This window comes from Stylophora pistillata, chromosome 12 (assembly GCF_964205215.1).
Source record: "Stylophora pistillata chromosome 12, jaStyPist1.2, whole genome shotgun sequence".
In the NCBI taxonomy this organism is placed as follows: domain Eukaryota; kingdom Metazoa; phylum Cnidaria; class Anthozoa; order Scleractinia; family Pocilloporidae; genus Stylophora; species Stylophora pistillata.
In genome coordinates, this window is record NC_142530.1 from 27085465 (window position 1) to 27105524 (window position 20060).

A 20060-nucleotide genomic window follows, 5' to 3' on the forward strand; every position below is an offset into this window, starting at 1 on the left:
CTGGTAGCCTTTGATGTGAATCGGGGAATCAGGCACACAGCCACTCAGCCAGGTTTCAGTAAAAAGGGCTATATCAGCATTAACGTTATTTAGAGTGTGAGCAATTTCATCAATTTTAGGCGCCAAGGACATTGTGTTGGACAAAAAGATCGATGGAACAAAGTGAGGCCTCCCAAGGGAGCTTGTGGTCACGCTGTCGACTTCGGATTTTGATGGAGTCGAAGAGGTGTGATTTTGAATATTTAATAAGTTCCATGATTTACTGAATCATGCTTTCCCTTGGCCCTTGGATAGCTAATGTCGAGCTGTTTTCGTCTTGCGATAACTTGAAGAATATGGTTAACTCTGTGATCCGCCTGTAGTTTGCGTTGGATCCCGCCGCGTATTCCTCTGGTTGGTTTTAAGATTCCAGCAAATTTGCAAGCGGTCCATTCAGAACGCCGCAAAGGTTTGATAAGTTGTGTCGAATTTTTCCACCATAATCTGAGGGAAAGCAGTGCAGATCGGCTGTAATTCATAGCCATAGCGTTAAAGACGTGTTAACAACCTTAGAACGAAAGGGATGAACCACAAAAGTAGAGAAAAAACAAAAAACTGAGGAGCCAAATTTTATGCAGCCAAACGGCGCAATACAATACAGGGCAATGGCACGAACCAATAATAATACAATACAGGCCAATGACACGAGCACAAACTTCTGGACATAAATTAACAAATGGTAAACACCACAGCGTACACTATTGAGTTATGGATGCACGCGGGAGGTTGCTAAGCACGAAAAAAGCGTAAGAGTCGCTCGAGGCGGTAGCCGAGAGCGACTCTAGCGTCTTGAGTGCTTAGCAAACCTCCCAAGTGCATCCATAACTCAGTAGTGTACGCTGTGGCGTTTACCATTTGTTTTATAACATAACATTGATACATTGTAGCTAAAGAGTTCTCTTTTAATTAACAAATCTTACGTGACCAGAAAAAACAAGCGAGCGCGGAAAAATAGTCTTTGCATTTGCTCACGTCAGCAGCGTACACCCATGGGAAATGGGGGACGCTAAATTGATCAATCAGAGCGCGCGCTTTGCTTTGGTTATGTTATAATGAAAAATATTTAGATTTCGGGTCAATGAAAACCTATATAAGAGAAGGTTTTCATTTACTACCTTTATTGACCTAACAACAATATCAAACACTGTTTACGGTCATTTTTGGGAAAGGAAATAGATAAATGAATAGAAGATATTAATAAAAAAAGATGTCTCAGAAAGAAAATTATAATTTTCAAATTTAAACGCCAGGATTAATGTTTGGATTTTAATCAACCTTTTATCGAGAAAATTCAAACAGGAAAAATAGAAACGCTGCCCACGCAACAGTTTCATTTATTATACAAAATTAAGGATTATTCGCTCGTCAGGGTTTTTCCCAACAATAATCACCTGTCCGTCTTCAAAGCCAAATTTTTTTTTGAGTGTCGCTTATAAGAAAGAGCCATATTTAGCCATCCTCTGACCCTATTTTATACTTGATTGCAAAAGAGCTCAGCTGGAATAAAATAACCGGGGAAATATTTTGTTGAAAATAACTTAAAACAGAAGCGTTAACGAAAGAAAAAAAATTCATCTCCAAATCATCCGAGTGCGCAAAACTATAAATCAAAAAGCATTCAAGCTTAGTTCTGCCTACACGTATGGGCGAATTATGACCGTTTTTAATGATATTTAACGACCAGATATAGCTATTTTCAACCGGTAATCGGAGCGTGAGCAAACAGGAGTTCGTCTTATGAGGTGGACTCGAGGACGCTAATAAGGGATCATTACCTATTGGAACCCAAACAACGCATGCGTAATAGCTCTAAACAACAGTGCCGCTTTCGACAGTGGTGGTTTAATAAAAATTACGCAAATTTGTTCGTCCTAATTGCCCGTCAAAATCCAGCGCAACACGACAATTTTACGGAAGGTTGGTTTGTCGTTATGCGCGATTTCCTTTTCCTTGGAGAATTTATTTAATTTCTCCCCGCTGGCAAAGAAGCCAGTGTTCCGCCGTTAAAACAGAAGAATATATTTTATCATCCGTCAGCCTTCCATGTTTTATTCTCACAGCGCCATAAAATTTTTCTTTTAATATCGGTCAAGGTTATATCACTGGTTATTAACCGGTTTTTGAAGATCAGTTTGTTATCGTGACGCGGTATTTTCCGAATTATCCGAGAATAACTGAGATCCGATTAGTTTTCTTTTCAATTACTACCTACTTTGCGGCATGGTGGAAAGCAACTTAGTGAGAAATAAATCAAAGTACTTCTTCATGAAGCACAAAAGTAGATTTCAACTCCTGATGGACCATCGAATACATTTCCGGACATCCTAGCATTCATAACAATTTTTATTGCACACTAACAGATGAATTATTTATTAATAGATTTCATTTAAGACCTGTAATAATTCATTAGAAGATGTCCAGATAAAAGTTTTGAGTTCGTATTCGATTCCTTATTTCATTAAAATTAATAAAGAAAAAAAATGTCGCTCACCCTTTGGCTACATACATGTTGAACTCAAATCAAACTTGTACAGGGGAACTTAAATTAATCTCCGTTAATCATGATTAACGAAGGCTCAAATATTTGCGTGCGTTGTTGAATCTTTTCATATACAATGAGATTTTATGACTAACCGTGGGTTCTCTATGTTTGCCTTTCGTCTTTACGTCAGATTAAAAAAAAATTTAAGGGAATCGTGCATGGCGACGTACATGTTACAACAGAGAGTCAAATTATGTTGCGTTTGCCGAAATAGCCTCATGAAAATATCTGATGTAAAACTAAATATATATAAACCTACTCTAAGGTTTCTGTTTTCCATTCTTTTGTTTCAACATGAATATTGAAATTTTATTTTCTTCGTCCTGATAAACCCCAGTAAAGTTCTGTGAGACTTTAAAGTAACTTAGGGTTTATCTTAAAAAAAAAATACAATGATTTCATGACATTTGTGCAGGATTTGACGGAAAAAACATTCAGCCAGTACAGGATTCGGGAACCCATCAATATGAACGCTAGACTCCGATTAACTGTGAAAGATATGTAACGCTGAAAATAGATGCAGTGGGCACGTAAAAACTCACACTTGCATCAACAGCGTAGAAACGTGTTAACTTTCACAGAAACCCAATGCAACAGATTTTTAGAGCCAGTTTACATGAAAACAGAGTATAAAGAGCAAGTTTAAACTATTTCTAGGAACATTTTGCACAGATTTTAGGCAGTTAAAAGAGGGTCAGTCTTAACGTTTAATACAATTCAATTTTATTTGTAATTCAGCTCAGGGATCTTCTCGATCGAACGCATGTCAAACTGATCCGAACAGCAACGGAAAGTAAGGTTTGACCCAGCAGAGATTTTAGCGATTTCTGAGGCACAGAATTTCAATCAACATATCATTTGAGCTCTGTGACTGGAAAAATGAGTTTCCATGATTGTTTTACCCGCTGGGAACAATCAATTTTATCCTTCAATAAAACAAGGCCGTGTTACATGTAAATAGGATTTAAGAACTTGATTTTATCCATAGAGCTACAAACTTTCTGCTAACTGAGATATCAAGGTAAAAAATCAAAACGTTTATATTTCTGGCCTGCTAACACATGTCTTAAAAAGTAAAACCTCCAACGCTTGAGACGAAATAGATTTGCAAGTTATGTCACCAATTTTCATATAGGGGGTATATTCCAAGTATTCTTCTGAGGCTCTGTTTGCACAAATTTATTTTAGGACAAATGAAGGCCTAAAATCGACCAGGAAGTAAATGTAATAGAAAGAATAGCCGGGGAGCCCTTTAAAGTAATTCCAAAAGATGATGAACATTAATTCATATTGTCTACTCAGTTGTATTCTATGAGAGGAAGTGATCTAAGGAAATTATTTGTTTTTACACGATACTCTGCTGATTTTAAAATTAAATAAAATATATAATGTATAGCTATTTTACCCCTCCACCATAACCACAATAATACTGGATTTTGTATGACTCAGTAAGAAGGGTTCCTTTCATTCTATAAAACATCTCACCCATTTCATCACCTCACTGCATTCGCCTATATTGATCATGATATTTACAGCATAGGTTCTTTTTAGTCGTCTATTCGTTAGTTTTCCAGACAAATGAACAGTTAGCCTGGGTTGTTGGTGGTCTGTAGCTTGATCCGGTGCTAGTGCTTGGAGAGGGTACTGAAAACGGGTGATAATGTGGGTCACAGTGCAAGAAGTGGACTCCGTGGGGCCACAGGGGGCTACTGACGGGTGAATATGGCGACCAAGGTACATAATGAAGACCATTATACAGATGACCCGAACTGAGGTGTCCATCAGAAGGTAAGTGTCTTGTGGGACAAAAAGCTTGAACAGGTTTCAGCCCCAATGCCATGCGACGCCTTTTTGATTTCATTCGCCGATTCTGAAACCATATTTTGATGGTTGTTTCTGATAAGTTGAGTGAAGACGCAAGCTCACTCCTCCTGGTGCGAGACACATAGTTTTCTCGGAGGAATTCCTTTTCAAGTCTGCTGAGCTGCTCGCGAGTGAAAGCCGTCCTGTAGCGACGAGTTCTGGTGGCGTCATCATGGCGTTGTGCATCTATGAAAACAGAAAAACCACTGAATATGTTAGAGCTGGGCCGGCCATATTCACAGCGGTAGAATCTGGAAATTATGGGAGAATTTTAGGGCCAATTTTCAACCCTCCAATTCATTTTGTTTTGGAAAAGATGAAAACAAAATTGAGAACGTGCATATAGAACAAACTGTCTTGAAATTTAAAACTATTGTATTAATATAAGGAACTTCCTCAGACCTTCTTTGTACTAGATGGCAGCTTCGAAAGAAGTTATGAGCGATGATTTCTATGGAAGCGACTTGATTATTATTAACCTATTGCTCAATGTGGAATCCTTTGTTGTTTTGAAACAATAATTTAACAAAAATGTGGCTAAAAAATGGAACTTCTTTCACAACCACACCTGAAGTATTTAACACAGCGGTGAATAAAACAAGAACCAAAGTGCAAGGTAAACAAATCTGGGCTAAAATCGATCTCTTTTTCGCAAGTTTTCTACCCCAAAATAGACAGCATCAGTTGAATCAAAGATTGGAAAAATTGTCAACTAGAAAATAGAGGGCAGATAGCAAAAGTCGACGAAAACCTTTTCATCATAAAGGCTGATGAAAATAATCGTTACTGAAATCACATTTCTGCTTGAAGTGAGCAGTTTTTCTCGGCATGTCACCACTCGCTTGTTTTCTGTTTTTCACATTCCATTTGCGATTCGTCTTTGTGTTTCAGTTTTGTTAAAAGTCCGGAAGACAAAGCAAACAAATTCCTGTCAATCCCTCAGTCCTCGCGAAAACTTCTACGGTCAACCTTTCGCTGCTGTTGAGCCATCATCAAATGAACCACACATAATAACATGCTTTGCAAATTCACAAGAGCTAAACGCACGCTACTTAGAATATTGCGCAACTATATTCAAGAAAATTATCTTGCAATCCAAAACCAATTTGCTGGCTAAAAGAAAACGAGACAGGAAAGAAGAAATCAGTTTCACGATACTTGATCAACCGCCGATAAATTTTTGATAAAAAATTTAATTTACTTGATGTGTAACAAACAAGATTTTACAACACGTTTTAGTTATCTGCGCGTTGGCTAAATTTGTATTTGCTATTTCACTCATGGACGATCAAATCAGAGTGTGGGCTGGTACACTTAAACGCTAGAAAATAGCGGCTCCTCAAAAGAAAATTGAACCAGATGCAATTTACACTTCCTAACTTATAATAAGTTTTAGGTTCAGTTACTTTACCTGGGTGATGTTCCGTGTTGCGTTGAATGTTAAAGGATCTTCCAGTCGATAGAGAGAGCTGAGAAGTTTGCGAAAAAGCGCTCGCGTGGCCTGTACCAACACCTTCCAGGGTCAATGGACGAGGTATGTTTATGGCGCTGCTAAAACTAGGCGAACTTCGAGTGATCTCGTCTCCTGAGGAACACCGCGGCAGTTTCATACATCCATGAGTGTCATCACTTCTTGTTTCAGCAAAACTTTCCTTGGAAATGAGTGATTCTACTGAGAAAGCGGACGTCTTTCCCCCTTGCATGTTGTCCACCGGCACCAGTCTTGCGTGAAATGAGTCGAAATGAGAGAGCGGTTCTGTCTTTAAGAGAAGTTCACATATGATCACGTGAATTTTACCTTAAATTGCTTTGATGAACATTATCAATGGCCGGATTAAAATAATTAATTAGCCCTGTGAACAACCCCTGAGGAAGGAAATGGGGTTTTACCAATATTAGATTTCTATGGCTTTTCTTTCTGCGAGCAATCGTCTCGGATTTTTAGGATAAACAAAGCCATAATAACGTTTATTTGCCAATTTTTTAATGGGGCAGCGTACGCAAAGTGCCCGGAAGTCATTTTGCAAACAGTTTTTTTTCACAGTGGAAAATTAGCATTTAAACACACAGAAGAAACGCAAGGGTTTGTTGGTCAATTTTCAATGTCGGACAATCGCCCTGATTTGGTCTGTTAGAATTCATTTTCTCTTTAACGCTTGTTCAAAGAAAAGAAATATGTCGTGACCTTGCAGTAAACCAAGATATTATAAAATATTTATTTAAGACCTTCCGCAGCGCAGTAAATCAAACGTTTATTTTTATCGATTAGGGACATAAACAACCAACTCACTGAAAATGAATGAAAGGGAGTAGAAAATTTGCTCGTGAAATGTCCCAATTAATCCTTTTTTGACTCTGTTGATTAGAAGGTTACCTCAGATTAGCTAGTGTGTTTTCGATCTTTGTGATGTTCTCAGATTTTCTTGGTGTTTTGGATAAAAAAGAAACATATTTCAGCGCCAAATGTACGCGAACGTTGTTAAATTAGTCCATACATGATGTTTTACTTGGGACATTGATTAAAAACCTGCTATTGCTGCATTAAGCAAAGGCCAATTACTATGTAAGAACAGAATTTCACTGCATTTTATTCATTCCGTGACCATAAATTCGTCGCCACACATGTAAACTTTTACAAATTCAACGAGAAGATCACAGTGCGCCGGATCATTGCCAACTAGTTAGTATGTCAAGGATAAAATGCGTATAAATTTGTGATCTCCAATGGGACAAAATGCGTACCTCTTCCAGCTGAGGCCTGCTATATTCATGTGATTTGTTAAGAACGCATTTTAGCAAAGGACGATTCAAAAACTCCGACTCAGTGTGGTTCGTCAGCACCTGTCACACCGATTAAATCAACGGGCGTAAACATTCTCTCTGTTTTTAATCTCTAGGTGTAAATAATACAAGGTGGTTAAGTTAGCGCTATCTCTGCCCCTTCAACATCTTCGAAGAAACAAATTGCATATTAATAAACTCACTAAGTGATCCTTAAAGAAGTTTTAGAAGAACGCGCACATTAGCGCATTTTTTTAACGGCTCGCTTTCTGTACACAGTCTAGTGCCATTTTGTAATATTACCCTGTTTGTATTAAACATTTAATAGACGGCTTCTAGTGGTCTCTTAACACAGCTTTCCCTTTTTTTCCTGTTATATGGATGCGCAATGTCAAACAGAGAAACACGCTTTAGGTCACAATTGACGGCTTAGACATCCGGGGGTAATGTTCAAACGACTTCTGTAATATTAGGTTTGACAACAGGAAGACATAATTAACAATTTATGTTAAAGAAGCTGTGTGCTCATTCTGTGGTTGTTTTCTTTCTGCTGAATAAAGAGTTTAACCTTATTATATTATCATTATAAACAGAACAAAAATGTGATCAAGCTGTTTTTGTGTAAAGAGGACAGCATGCTGGATCAAAATTTATACCATTGCGCTTTTTGATCGTCGAATCTGCTCTCGCAATTCAAGTTGGTTCTCGCTTTTTCTCTAAGCGCATTATAATCCTTCTGTGTGTTAAAAAAAAATTAGGAAAATAGTCGGTTGAATTGATTTTAAATAAACCCCTTTCTGTAGGCGACATAAGGATCTTCCCTGCCCCAATCATATGGTAACACATCGTGAAATTTCAGAACCGCACAAGATTCTTAACTCAGTAAGAATTGCCTGGTAATGTTGTCATAGCTTTGCAGATACAATCAGGGAAAATGAGTCTCTTTATTTTTTCACCATATGTAGTTTTCCATGGATGGATTGCACGAACATTGTATGCCACGCATACTTTGACGGTAGTCACATCTTTCAGTGAACAGAGCCATAAACATTTGGGTAATTCATATCACTAATAAGCTAGGGAGGTTTCCTCACTGCCGGAAAATTTAGCTAGCGTAGGCTGATTCAAGCCGCCATATTCCAATCTTGCCGATAAACTTCGCGCGCGTGATATCCAAGGCAAGTTCAGTTTTGCTTTGAGTAGTGTTCTTAAGCAATCTGTTTACCAAATCTTGTCAATCTTCGCACTTATAGTGAGCACAATTTCAAAAGGTTCGGCAGAACGGAAAACTGACGTAAAATTTCATTTAGCTATCAAACAATACTTTCCACAGCAAACCGCGCCGTGCTCTCTTCCCTGGGAAAACGAACATCTGGATTGGTAGAGGAATAGAATTGAAGGGGTGTGGATATACCGATCACTCAACCATAGAAAGTCTGCCGTACAGAAAACCACTAAACTTCAGGTGTCCTTTGCGTTCAACAGAAAAATAAAGATAAATCTAAAATAATTCAAAACCTGCCCAAAAAAAAAAGACGTTCGAAGGCCACAATAAACATAAACATTTAATTGAAAGCCGTTTTTTGTCTCAGTGTGCTTCCCAGCGGTAGAAGTGTATCCATAGAGGATTTAAACGCTCTGAAGGTGTAAAATTTGGTATCTTTTAATTCAAATTCGGAATGCTGGAGGGATTATGTATTTTTCCGAACTGATTGATCGAGTCGACGAAATTATAAAGCTCCGAGTTTTATACTTTGAGAAAGAAAAAGCAATGGGCTACCCGCTATGACAAAAAAACAAACAAAGGCACTCCGGAGACCTTTTTGTTCTCAGCCGAACGAGCCACGCTTGGCTTCAAAGAAGAAGTAACTATAGGTTTTTTTATGACTGTCATTTTACACGTTATCTGATGAAAACTGAGTCTATTCACACAGTTCTTCTATTCAACTGCGGTTGTTTTTCTACATAAACGCCGCTATATAGCTAATCGAATTACGCGGGTATACAGTGAATAAGTTTTCTATTGAATTAATTAAGCTCATGCGATCCTCATGTTTGAATTTACGGTACATTAAAAGCTTTACTTAACCACAAGACAATTTAAAAAGAATGAATTTGCAGGCAACTTTAAATTGCATTTGTTAATATAAATTTTCAGATGTGATATCAGTTCAGTTGCTTGGCGGTGCCATCGAAACTCGTCGTCTGACAAGAAGACTACACGAACATTGTTGAACAACATTCGCAAAACATTTGAGGCGGTGATATAAAGCGTCAGTTTTCACGCACACTAAAAGACATTTTCGAAACACTGTTATGAAGTTAAACAAACAAAAGGCGACATTTCTCGTTTCTAAATTCACTGAATAAAAACGTTTTCACCATTTTTGTGTTCAGTTGCCTTGCTCGCGATGAAATTACAGTCTAGCTCCAGCATTCATTAGTTGTGTTGGTTTTCTGAATCTTGGATTCCACCTATTGTATGGTGCAACGAGCCGCTATTTTTCCTAACAGTGACACTGCGGGTTTTGATTCATTACACGAAACTTAACTGGGTAATCTGAATGACGAACAATGCTTGCAGCAGAGTTTATATTACAGAGAGGAAAAATTTTGTTTTCAGAAACACTGTTATCGAGACTAAATCGTTTGTGGTAACTCAAACATAATTCACCTCGCGCATTTCTTTGGGTTAAAATCTATTTTGAAGCCAAAGAGAAACAAAATGGTGGGTCTAGGTATGTGAGCAATGAATGTTAAGATATTTAACTTCGCTACATCTTTTCCTTCTCAGTAAGAATAGGCCAGTTCTTTCTCTTAATTTTTTCTCGTTCAGTAGTCGTTTAAAACTGCTTTGCAATAGAAATAAATAAAGATTTCAAACGCGTTCTAAGTAACTAAAAAAGATTACTGTCTCAAGGCTCCCTCGGACCGGTGTATTCAAGTTATTTTCGCTATTCTCCAAAGAAACTCGTGCACTCACTACAAATAGCGGCTAAAGAACTCCTGCAAGACGGAAATGTGTATTTTAATTAACGTTGGGCTACAGTAAAACCGCCTTAGTTCTGCACAGTTTCGTGCCGGCCAGAGATAAGTCAATAGAGTTTTCATTAAATGATCGCTTTCCTAGTAAAATAGCAAGGTTTACAGAATGTACCTCCAATTTCTACCTTTCTTGGTTTTTCCTCAGTTCGAGGAGCAAGAATGTTAAATGTAATGCCACCGTTTAAGTTGATTTCTCATTTCAGGGATTTTCAGGGATCGTTTCTACTGATAATGTTGTCGACACAGTTCAAATCTAAACTAAAAGCTTATAATAACTAGCTGTCGGCGATGTATTCACTAACATTGCTCGTAAAGAACAGGAAAGTCGATCTGTGCTACATATCAGTTTTTGTAGTGTAAAAAAAAAAAAATAGAGCAATAGCTCACGAAAGTTTAATGCCTGAAAAGAAAAACTTCCTTAAACAAAAATCATATAACAGAAAGTTTTCTTTTCTGTACATTGAATAGTTTCTCGGCTTATGATTCATAAACTCATTTCTATTTCGTTTTATTTTGATCCTGAAAAATTTGAAATGTTACAAAGCATCTTGGAAAATCCAAATGATAATATTTACTTTTTCCTTAACGGCCTAATAAAATGACCTGCACGAGGTGTTTGAATTTCTAGCCGAGATCACTGTGTCTTCCGAGGAAATCATGGCCCTTTCTCAATTGCTGTTTTAATTTTTATGTTTAATTTGCCACCAACGTGGAACCAATCTCATATCTTAAAGGGTGAAAGCTGACCGAGGGGTTGCCACTAGTTGGTGATATCGTGTGACTTCTAAAATTCTTAAAGCGAGTCTCGCGAATCTTAAATGTCCATTGAATTTCCCAAAGCAATATGAAACCTCTGTTCTATCCCCTTTTCTTCTAGATTTCTACATTCTCACTGGAAGTTTTTATGATTATTTTTTCTTCTGATAGCGAAGTGGAAGGTTTGTGGGAAGCAGAGAATATATCTGCCGCATAAACAGCCCGAAATGAAATTACACTGTCCAAGTAAATTCTTATCAATAAGTCGCAAATTATACGTCACCAATTCAAAGCGATACAGGACATAGAGGGTCTCAATAGGTGATGGCTTTTACGGCTAAAAGTCAAAATTTTGGCCATTTTACGGCTGAAGGTTAACTTAATTGAGATCCTTGATACAGTCTTACACCGAACTGTTGAGCTTGGCGGGTGCTTTTCAGATATGTTACTATAAAACTCAATCGAATATTTCAACGTAATTTTCTTTTTTAGTTTTTTGAACTAGAATCATCGTTCGTTTTTCAATATACGATTGATTTTTATTCTACCCGAGCATGCCTGAATGGTTACCCAAGAACACCCAATAATATATGTAATATAAATGAAATGCATACCTGAGTTCTCAACCAAAAGTGTTCTTCAGGTGAAACAAACACATTTGGCTCTTATTCGCACTGGTCAAATGCCTTCATTTGAGATCGCAAACTCTTTTTCCAAACTTTCTATGCCGGCCAAAAAGTTTTTTGAGTTGTGGACAGAGACCAAAGTATTAGACTCTACGAAAGGCCTATCATATTTATAAGAATCAATGCCAGCACGTTATGCTCACATGGAGGGAACACCTGATGGTGAAAAATATCCCAAAACATTCATATATAACTCAAAACCTTTCAGTTGTGCGTATTATGTTCTTAGATTTATGATGGGAATTCTCAAGGTGTGTTTTATTCCTGGGCTGGTTTCTTTTCAAATGTACATCTTATCTCTCGCTGTGAATAATCAAATTAGCGACGTTTTCTTTGTGTTTCCAAATCTCATCGACTTACGAACTGTTCATTTGAGCTTTTGTTTCTAATCAACTAAAAAAAGATTAAAAGGAATAGAGCTCTTGCACCGTTTTTTTAGTTATTAAATCAGGCAAAAGGTTACACTTTACTTATTCAGCCAGGCTTGGCAAGCAGTGGAAAAGGTTGGTAAAAATAAGCTTTTCTGAAACATCTTTTACGTGAATATGAGTTTTCGTTACTGAAACTGAAACAGGGTTTGTCATAATGGAAAAGTTTCATTGAAAATGCTTCCCTTGGCTTTAAGAAAAAACAACAACAACAACTTAAAATTTAACTAGACCCAGGAGGACTGAAAAGATCACATTTATGACATTTGCACCGAAGGTTGAGGATTTAGATGTCTGTTTTAGAGTCAAAAGCAGTCTTTACTGAGGTTAGTATTACTAATTCCTAGCCAATAATTTTATTTCGGAAGATTTATGATTCTCAGTACATTTCCAAGATTCTCGGAGGAATGTCCATCCTGACATAACACAATCCGGAAACCATTGTCGTCTGTTGACTAATTTATTGTTAAATGGATTTGGGTTTAAGTATACCCTTGGAGATAGTTACATTTTGAAGACTAAGAAAATCAATAGCAGCGACATTTTAGAATAGTTCTCATTGGAAATAAAGAATGTTACCTTTTTTTTTTTCTGTGCCTTTTTTTTTTCTGCCTTTTTTTTTCTGTCAATGCCATTCATGGGAGGAACGCTGAAATCAGACTGAACCGCTAATTGTTACAAAATTTGAATAAACTACAATTTTGTCTGAATTGAAAACGCAAAAGCGGCATTCTATTTAGTCAGTTTGGTGTGACCTTCTAACATCTCTGCACTGTTAAGATTGTGGAAAGATTTCTTTTGATTCAGCTCCTGGCTTGGTTTTTCAGTTAGAAGTCTATTTGCGGAAATTTCCCCAGAAATTGGCCAAGAGAAGAAAACGGCTCCCTTTGACACTACAACTTTTTTACGAATGTCGTTTTTCAGTTTTTCATTTAGCCCCAAATAACGACAAGATACTTTTTGAGATCTTCATTGATAGAAAAAAATGGTCCCGTTATAAAGGAATTTAACAAGTCAGGAGTTGTACTCCTTCTAGTGAAAATTTTACTTAATTACATTTAACAGCTGCTTTTGTCTAAAGCCGTTAGAGAAAACTTATCAAAGTCAGCTTTCATTTGAAAAAAAGTAAAATATTCTGAACAGATGATGGAAACTGACTGTATTATGTTATACAATGTATTTAAAACTTGCATGATTTAGGATCGAAAGCGTACTGACAGCAAACGGTGTTTCAGAAGCGAAGAAAGCTAAAATATCTTATCAAGTAAAATAATTAAAACCTATTTTGAGAGACACGATTTCTCAACATGGGCCGTTTTTTTCTTTACCTCTTTTTGGTATTTTGAATATCATGAACATTCCTCGATATGAATCGCTTCTCAATGGAAAGAGAGACAACGGAAAGGAACACACGGTCTCATTTTGAACCTGAATTCTGGTGTCTTTACTTTCACCCCTGTACTGTGAAGACTGAAAGATTTGAAGACCTAAATAGAAATGGTTTCGCACGAAAAAGAGATTAAATGTTATGATATTCCAATGTACGTCTTTGTTGGGTGGGAAATACTTCTTTCTTACCTCAAACAAACCTTCACGGCTCATACTCAGTCTTCTTAGCAGCGCGTCAGAAAGTATAGCGAATGCAGTTTCGCGTTTCCAAGTGGCTCACACAAAATCACAACAAAGATATGGTCTAGCTTCTAAAACTTTTCGATCTAAGTAAACTTAATGTATTGTCGAGGGCGAGAAAATAACCAAGTGCGTGGAGAGACAGGGCCGCCCATAGAAATAAAGGATTTATTTATTAACGTGATATCAGTTCCTTCACACCTCTTTTTTTTACGCAGTACCTCGCTCGTAAAACGATCTTTTTAACATTACTACAAAAAGAATTTGCTTCCAACCTTTGCCGACATCAGAAACGCCTCCGAGTTCTGCCTAATTAAGGAGCAATTTTGTCTAAATAGCGCGTTATTTCTTTGCGTTCACTTTTGTGCTATACTTTAAGAAAAATACGATGACATCCTTAACAACACTTCTTTTAGAATTTTTCCTCGCCTACTTTATCCGGAAATGAAAGAGAAATTTTTCACGTTTACCAGAGATGTAATGTGGGTTTGTTCCACAAAGTAAAAATTGCTTTAAAGTGTTTCATTGTCGATGATTTTATAGCCCGCGACATATATTTACTGAAGTACAATATTGGTGATGGTGACCACTACTGTGTAATACATTATACAGTGTGATCAGCTTTTCAATATTTATGAATGATCTCTGAATGATATTATCAGAAATGATGTTCACCATTAACAAACTGTATCACAAGGTTCAGAAATAAAGAGACGGAAAGAAAGAGGATGTCGTGGGTCACGTCTCAGGCCGATTCAGTATACAAGAGAGGGTGGTGAAAGAACATTTCCGTGAAACGCTTACTTCAGTTGCCATATACGTTGTTGATTCATTGATTCAGTTTATCCCTTGAAAAAGAAAAAATGTTTCGGTATTTTCGTTCTGATGGAACGGTATTTCGCGTGAAATCCCTTCGTTTCTGAGATCCTTGAAGCGTGGGTCGTTAATTCACGTGTACTACTCACACACCTTCTCACGTTATATAACAACTGTTATATAACAAGACTTAGAATTATACGTAGGAGAGAAACGTGTTTCTCAAGAAAATATTTAAAAATGTTTGAGATTCTTAAGAATTAACTTGTTGTCTTCATCGGTAACCAAATGCGACGTTTATTTTAGTGAGAAAAACGCCAGAAACTCCCTCCTGTCAAATCGATTATCACTACCTTATCAGTTCACTAGGCATTTGCTGAATCTTAGTGCAAACAAGTGAGATACACGTCACGCTGCCAAACACGTGAGTTCAATTCACGCGTATCTAGAGTCACCCACGCGTTCAAACTCAAATTTTGGGTTTAAACCGCATCATTCAGGTACAATTTGAATAAACTTCAAAAACAGAAAGAAATTATTTGGCTCTTAAAACACGACCAACTGAACAAAAACATAAACTGTGCGAAAAAGAATTTCAGTTCGCGATCGTGTACAGCATAAGTTACAAGGATTTTCTGGGATATCCATTTCTGTACATGAATGTTTTGATTTACAATGAAGAAAAAAGAAACTGCTTGTAGGAAACGCCCACAGTTTGTAGAGTGATGTTCAATTATATTCAGAGCTTCAGTTTTGAAAGCTCAGGGTTGGAGGAAGAATTGCTGCGGATAAATTGATGGCTGTCCGCCTAGTCTGAAAGAGTACACTGTATTTCAGCTAAGCAAGAAATATGTTAACCTCCTTTAAAATGAGTTATACAGAATTTTCATTCAGCAAACATATGAAATACATATATATGAACTGCGGTTATGAAACGTATATGTGCACGATCCTTCGCAGTAAAGCACTATTTAAGCAATAGTGAAAATCAGACCTGAAAAAAATTCAGGCCTGTACGGGATTCGAACCACTGACCTCAGGCCTGAGTTTTTTTCAGGTCTGATTTTCACTATTGCTTAAATAGTGCTTTACTGCGAAGGATCGTGCACATATACGTAAGAATTTTCATTATGGAAGAAGCTTGGGTCCAAAAAGGTTACTTTTTGATAATGATAATTTTTGATGAAACAAATTTTCCTGAAAAGATGAAGGAGCGCGTTACTTTTTTCAAGTAAAGCCTCAGTCTGGACTTTCATATATCTTTCATCAAAAAATGGCGGTCCATTGCCGTGCACGATGTATTCAAAATACATTTCTTCAGCCGACAATATCTAAAATTTTACTGAATGTAAGAGAAACTAATTGTGAAGCTGTTTTTTATTCTACGGTGAGATATCCTTGGTGATCGAAAGTGGAGGAAAGGGCGTTGTCTGAAATGAAAGCTGGACGAAGCAAGTCGGGGAATATTAGTCATTCATCCTGAAACAAATGTAATATAGATGTTTCTAAATATAAGTCTGAAATGTCTCTAGGCTTTAACAAGCATTTCAACACTTATATAGGACATACGATCTAAGAAAAAGGGGAATATCTTGGGGCTTTGCTTTTGGATTTCACTGAGTAGAATTTTCAATAATTTTCTTGTCGACAACACAATCACTATGATTGATGTTTCCTGTGTACCTGCTAAATAGCGGGTCAAACAAACACGTCAACCTTAAAAGTAGCACTCTTTTTTTTTTAAACACAAACGCAGCTCAGAATCAATTTCTTCTTTCAATTTAATTTTACATATATAGTTCAGACTCCAAATTATTACTTCTGGTTACACACATATCTCATTACACACCTTAAGGTGAGAGAGAATTTGTATTAATTAAGACAGAATTCGACAGGCGCCCTAGAAGATAATTTGATGCTCAATTTTCTTTTTTGATAACGTAACAAACTCAGTCGAGAAAGACAACAAAGAGTACACTTACCAACATTATCACGTACAGCTCAGCACTATAAAAAAAAAGTTCGTGCAGTTAATTAACTGACCACTTTATGTGGTCAATAAAAGAGTCCTAACGGATGTCTTTAACTTCAAAGTAGGCTAATACGGTTTACGTTTTCAGGTAAATTAATTCGTAAATTTGGCTCAGACCTTCCACCCTAAGCGGATATGTTACGCTGAACATGTCAGCTCAAATATCCAGCTCGAGACTTTGATTTGTCGAAGTTGAATTACAGCAGTTTATGTCAAACAGGTCACGCTTTGAAAAATCCTCCAAAAACTACTCTCCGTTGTAGAATTCTTCTGCGTTCTCAAAATTTGTGAGGGAAAGAGGATTTTTACGTTTGATATTTAATTGAATGGGGCCGACTTGTTAACTTGGTCTTTTTGGTATATCTAAATGGGTTTATTCGGGTTAAGATCAATTGGTTTTTTTCTATTGTGGGTATTTAATAATGCCTTGAAGGAGTGGAACCCAACAAACTGACAGGTATCGACTCTCACGTCACTTTTTTTGTTTTTACTTCGGTTTTTTTTTATATTTACTAGGCGTATGAGATAGGAAAAGAGGGGTGCGGGAATAGTAAATGTTGTTATTGCGGAGAAGATGTTTAAAGATTATGGTGTCCACATTTTTATGAGTATCACGTAGGAGTTTGTAAGGCATATGAATGGGTAAGGCCTCGTAAAAAAGCATAGCGCACATCTCGTACATCTCCAACCGCGTTCTACCTCGGCCTACAGTCGAGAACCACGTTTTTTCTAATTTTGTTTTGTTTGTCTTTTTTTTTAATCAGCCGAGTTTATTTTGCTATCAATTTGTTACCCACTTACCCAAAATTTCTATGTTTGAAAACTGACTCCTTCCATAAAATGCATCGGGGACGTCTCTATCGTTCTGTTTCTATTTATTCCCATTTGGAAAAACCGAACACAAACAACCAACCGACAGGTAGTCATAGAAAAATGACTAAGATCAAGGTAATTGAAAAAAAAAGGAGGTTTCTTATTTCATATCAGGTTCTGTGGCTGGGTTGTTCTGAACGATTTGACTTATTTTAACTTCTAAAATCATTTTTAAATCGACTTTTGTGATACCTCTGTTTGTCTCGAGCCTCTTGCGAAGATAACCTTAAATATGACTCTTGTAACTAACTTCCCCTGTTTAAGTTTTTACCCTCAGCTTTGATAGCTGTTTTGTATTCTTTAATTGCTATATGAGAACGTTCCGATAACAATTTTATTATTCTTTGCGTTATTGGAAAGTTTGTCTCTTAGAGCAAGGTGTGGGCAGTATAACCACTGAAATCACCACTGAATGTAAGGTGCACCTTGATACTTGATGCCGTTATACCTTTTGATCTGCTTTTCTACATTAAAGATCATCTTTGTTTTAGAACTCGCAGGGGCTGGAGAACAAGGTGGCTTTGGAAATGCATGAGTGTCCTGTTGGGATATGATTCTCGCAGCTAGATTAGAGCCATCAAAGTACACCTAGAACTTGCTGAGATATGTAATGTTTGAAAAATGTTAATGATGTGGAATTAAACAACGCAAAACTGACTCTTAGCCTCAATCAATTACACTCATCAATATGTATAAGAGACCCCCCCCCTCTCCCCACCGCAAGTCCGCAACACCCCTCTTTAAGTCTGATGGAATTTAGGAAGATGTCATAAATAAACATGGAGGGTGAGAATTTGATAAAATAATCGGTCGTTTATTGACCTTTATTAACTGGTTGATATTCAAATGAGAGATTTCTGGTCTGTTCCTGGCATTCTGTAGATATGCATGGGCGAATGAAAGCGGGACAAGCAGGGAAAACAACCTTGAAGGGGGGGGGGGGGGGAGAGGAAAGGAAACCGAGGATAGGCCGGGAAAGGGATTTCAGCGGGTTTATGATGACAAAAGTTTTGTTGGGAAGAAATTTCTGCAATTTCCCGTTCAAGTTGTAAACATCAAAAAAGGGGAAAATATGGTATTGCAGACAATTATTCCTGTTAAGTTATGGCACAATTTTTTTTTCTTTGCGAACCTTTATTTTTTGGGATCGTATATACCTGAGGGGATCTATATTGAGAATGAAGGGCAACCCTGAAAATCACAAAATTCCCTTGCTGCATTATTATCAAAGAACAGCTCTCTAATTCACGTCGCTCAAATATAGAGATACTTGATCTACTTGCTATCTTCTTTCATCACAAAATGAAACAAGTTTTTGCTTTCATTCTGTTGCGTGTATGTTTTTATGCGAGAAATTCCTTTTTGACAGTTTGTTTTCACCCCTTAAAATAGTTTCCCCCGGTGGCTCAGTGACACTGACAGTGCACAGGTTTTCTAACTCAGGTGTTTGCTCTATTCCCTGCTGTTTTATCTGTTTTCTGCTTTTCCTAATTACTGTCATCGACTCACTGTGTGGTTCAACTATTCGGCCAGGAGCGGCCTAATTTTCTGATAACGAAACATGCAAAGTTAATTCGCCTATAATATCATAAAAACGTGTTGCGACTGTAAGATATGAACAACCTTAATGAAAATCAACCTCAACATCGGTGAAAATTATTAACGCGCTCAAGACATCCCTTTCGCATTCAAAGATATCTGCACTTTAATCCGTCGACTGCTTATTCAATACTTTACGTTTAACGTATTTTCAGCTATTTTCTCTCCATAAACCATAGCTCACTAAGGCAGAACAGTTTTAAAATGTTTTTTACCCAGTATGCATCTTGATGGTAGTGGCCGACTGGGTGGGTCTATTTTCTTGTCAGAGAAAATTATTTCCTCTTCAGTCATTAAGGGACAAAACGAAGACTTCTAAGGAGAAGGTGACAATGTTCTGATAGCAAAGTCATTTAAGAGCTGCACGAGGATACCACTTTATGAGGTTTTTAAGTTGTAAGTGCCAGACAGAGAGGATCTGTCTGTGCACCTGCCGCTGTATTAAGATATTAACCGTGGAAATTGATTAACAGAAAGCTTGGCCAGGTCGTTATTTTAAAGCAAAATGCAAACAAAGAATGAACTTCAATGACAAAAGCCCTCAGTTAATTGCTATCTCTACATGTTCAGCTGTGTTGCAGCTTGCGGTTAAAAAGCGACACAAGATGGATTTTAGTGTACAATAATACGATTAAGAGATAATCCTGTAATCAAATCAAAACACCATGGGGATTGAAATACAAATTAATAAACCCTAACCCAAAAGCCGTCAATTCACAATTCCTATGTTTCTAACGATTGTTCTCAAACAACGTCGAAGATCCGAACACTTGATTTTCAGTCATTATCCTAAATGACCTCTTGTTACATTACCAATATGGCTCAAAATTCTTCATTTGTATCCCACTGGTCTCAGGAATCTTTCATTTGAGTGGAAAACATAAGGTTTATGCTGGAAAGTAATTTGATTAACGTCAACACACATTTGTTTCAGGTCATGCAAAAACGTTTTCAAGAGGGAGTGTAATTGC

The 20060-nt window shown here is 37.1% G+C and overlaps 1 protein-coding gene across 2 annotated transcripts; it reads right to left on the reverse strand.

Annotated features, from left to right (window-relative positions):
• Positions 1-2364: 2364 nt before the first annotated feature.
• On the reverse strand, positions 2365-13892 carry LOC111341284 (homeobox protein Hox-B3). 2 transcript variants are annotated; one of them, XM_088741861.1, is made up of 3 exons: positions 13719-13892; positions 5856-6204; positions 2365-4630 (listed from the first exon to the last, which is right to left on the reverse strand). In XM_088741861.1, the coding sequence occupies exons 1-3, from the start codon at positions 13740-13742 to the stop codon at positions 4137-4139; spliced, it is 867 nt and encodes a 288-aa protein (XP_088597987.1). In that variant the 5' UTR covers positions 13743-13892; the 3' UTR covers positions 2365-4136. The 2 variants fall into 2 exon arrangements, with proteins under 2 accessions (XP_088597987.1, XP_088597988.1); XM_088741862.1 differs by having other exon boundaries at positions 5856-6200; positions 13719-13819.
• Between the last annotated feature and the right edge of the window lie 6168 nt (positions 13893-20060).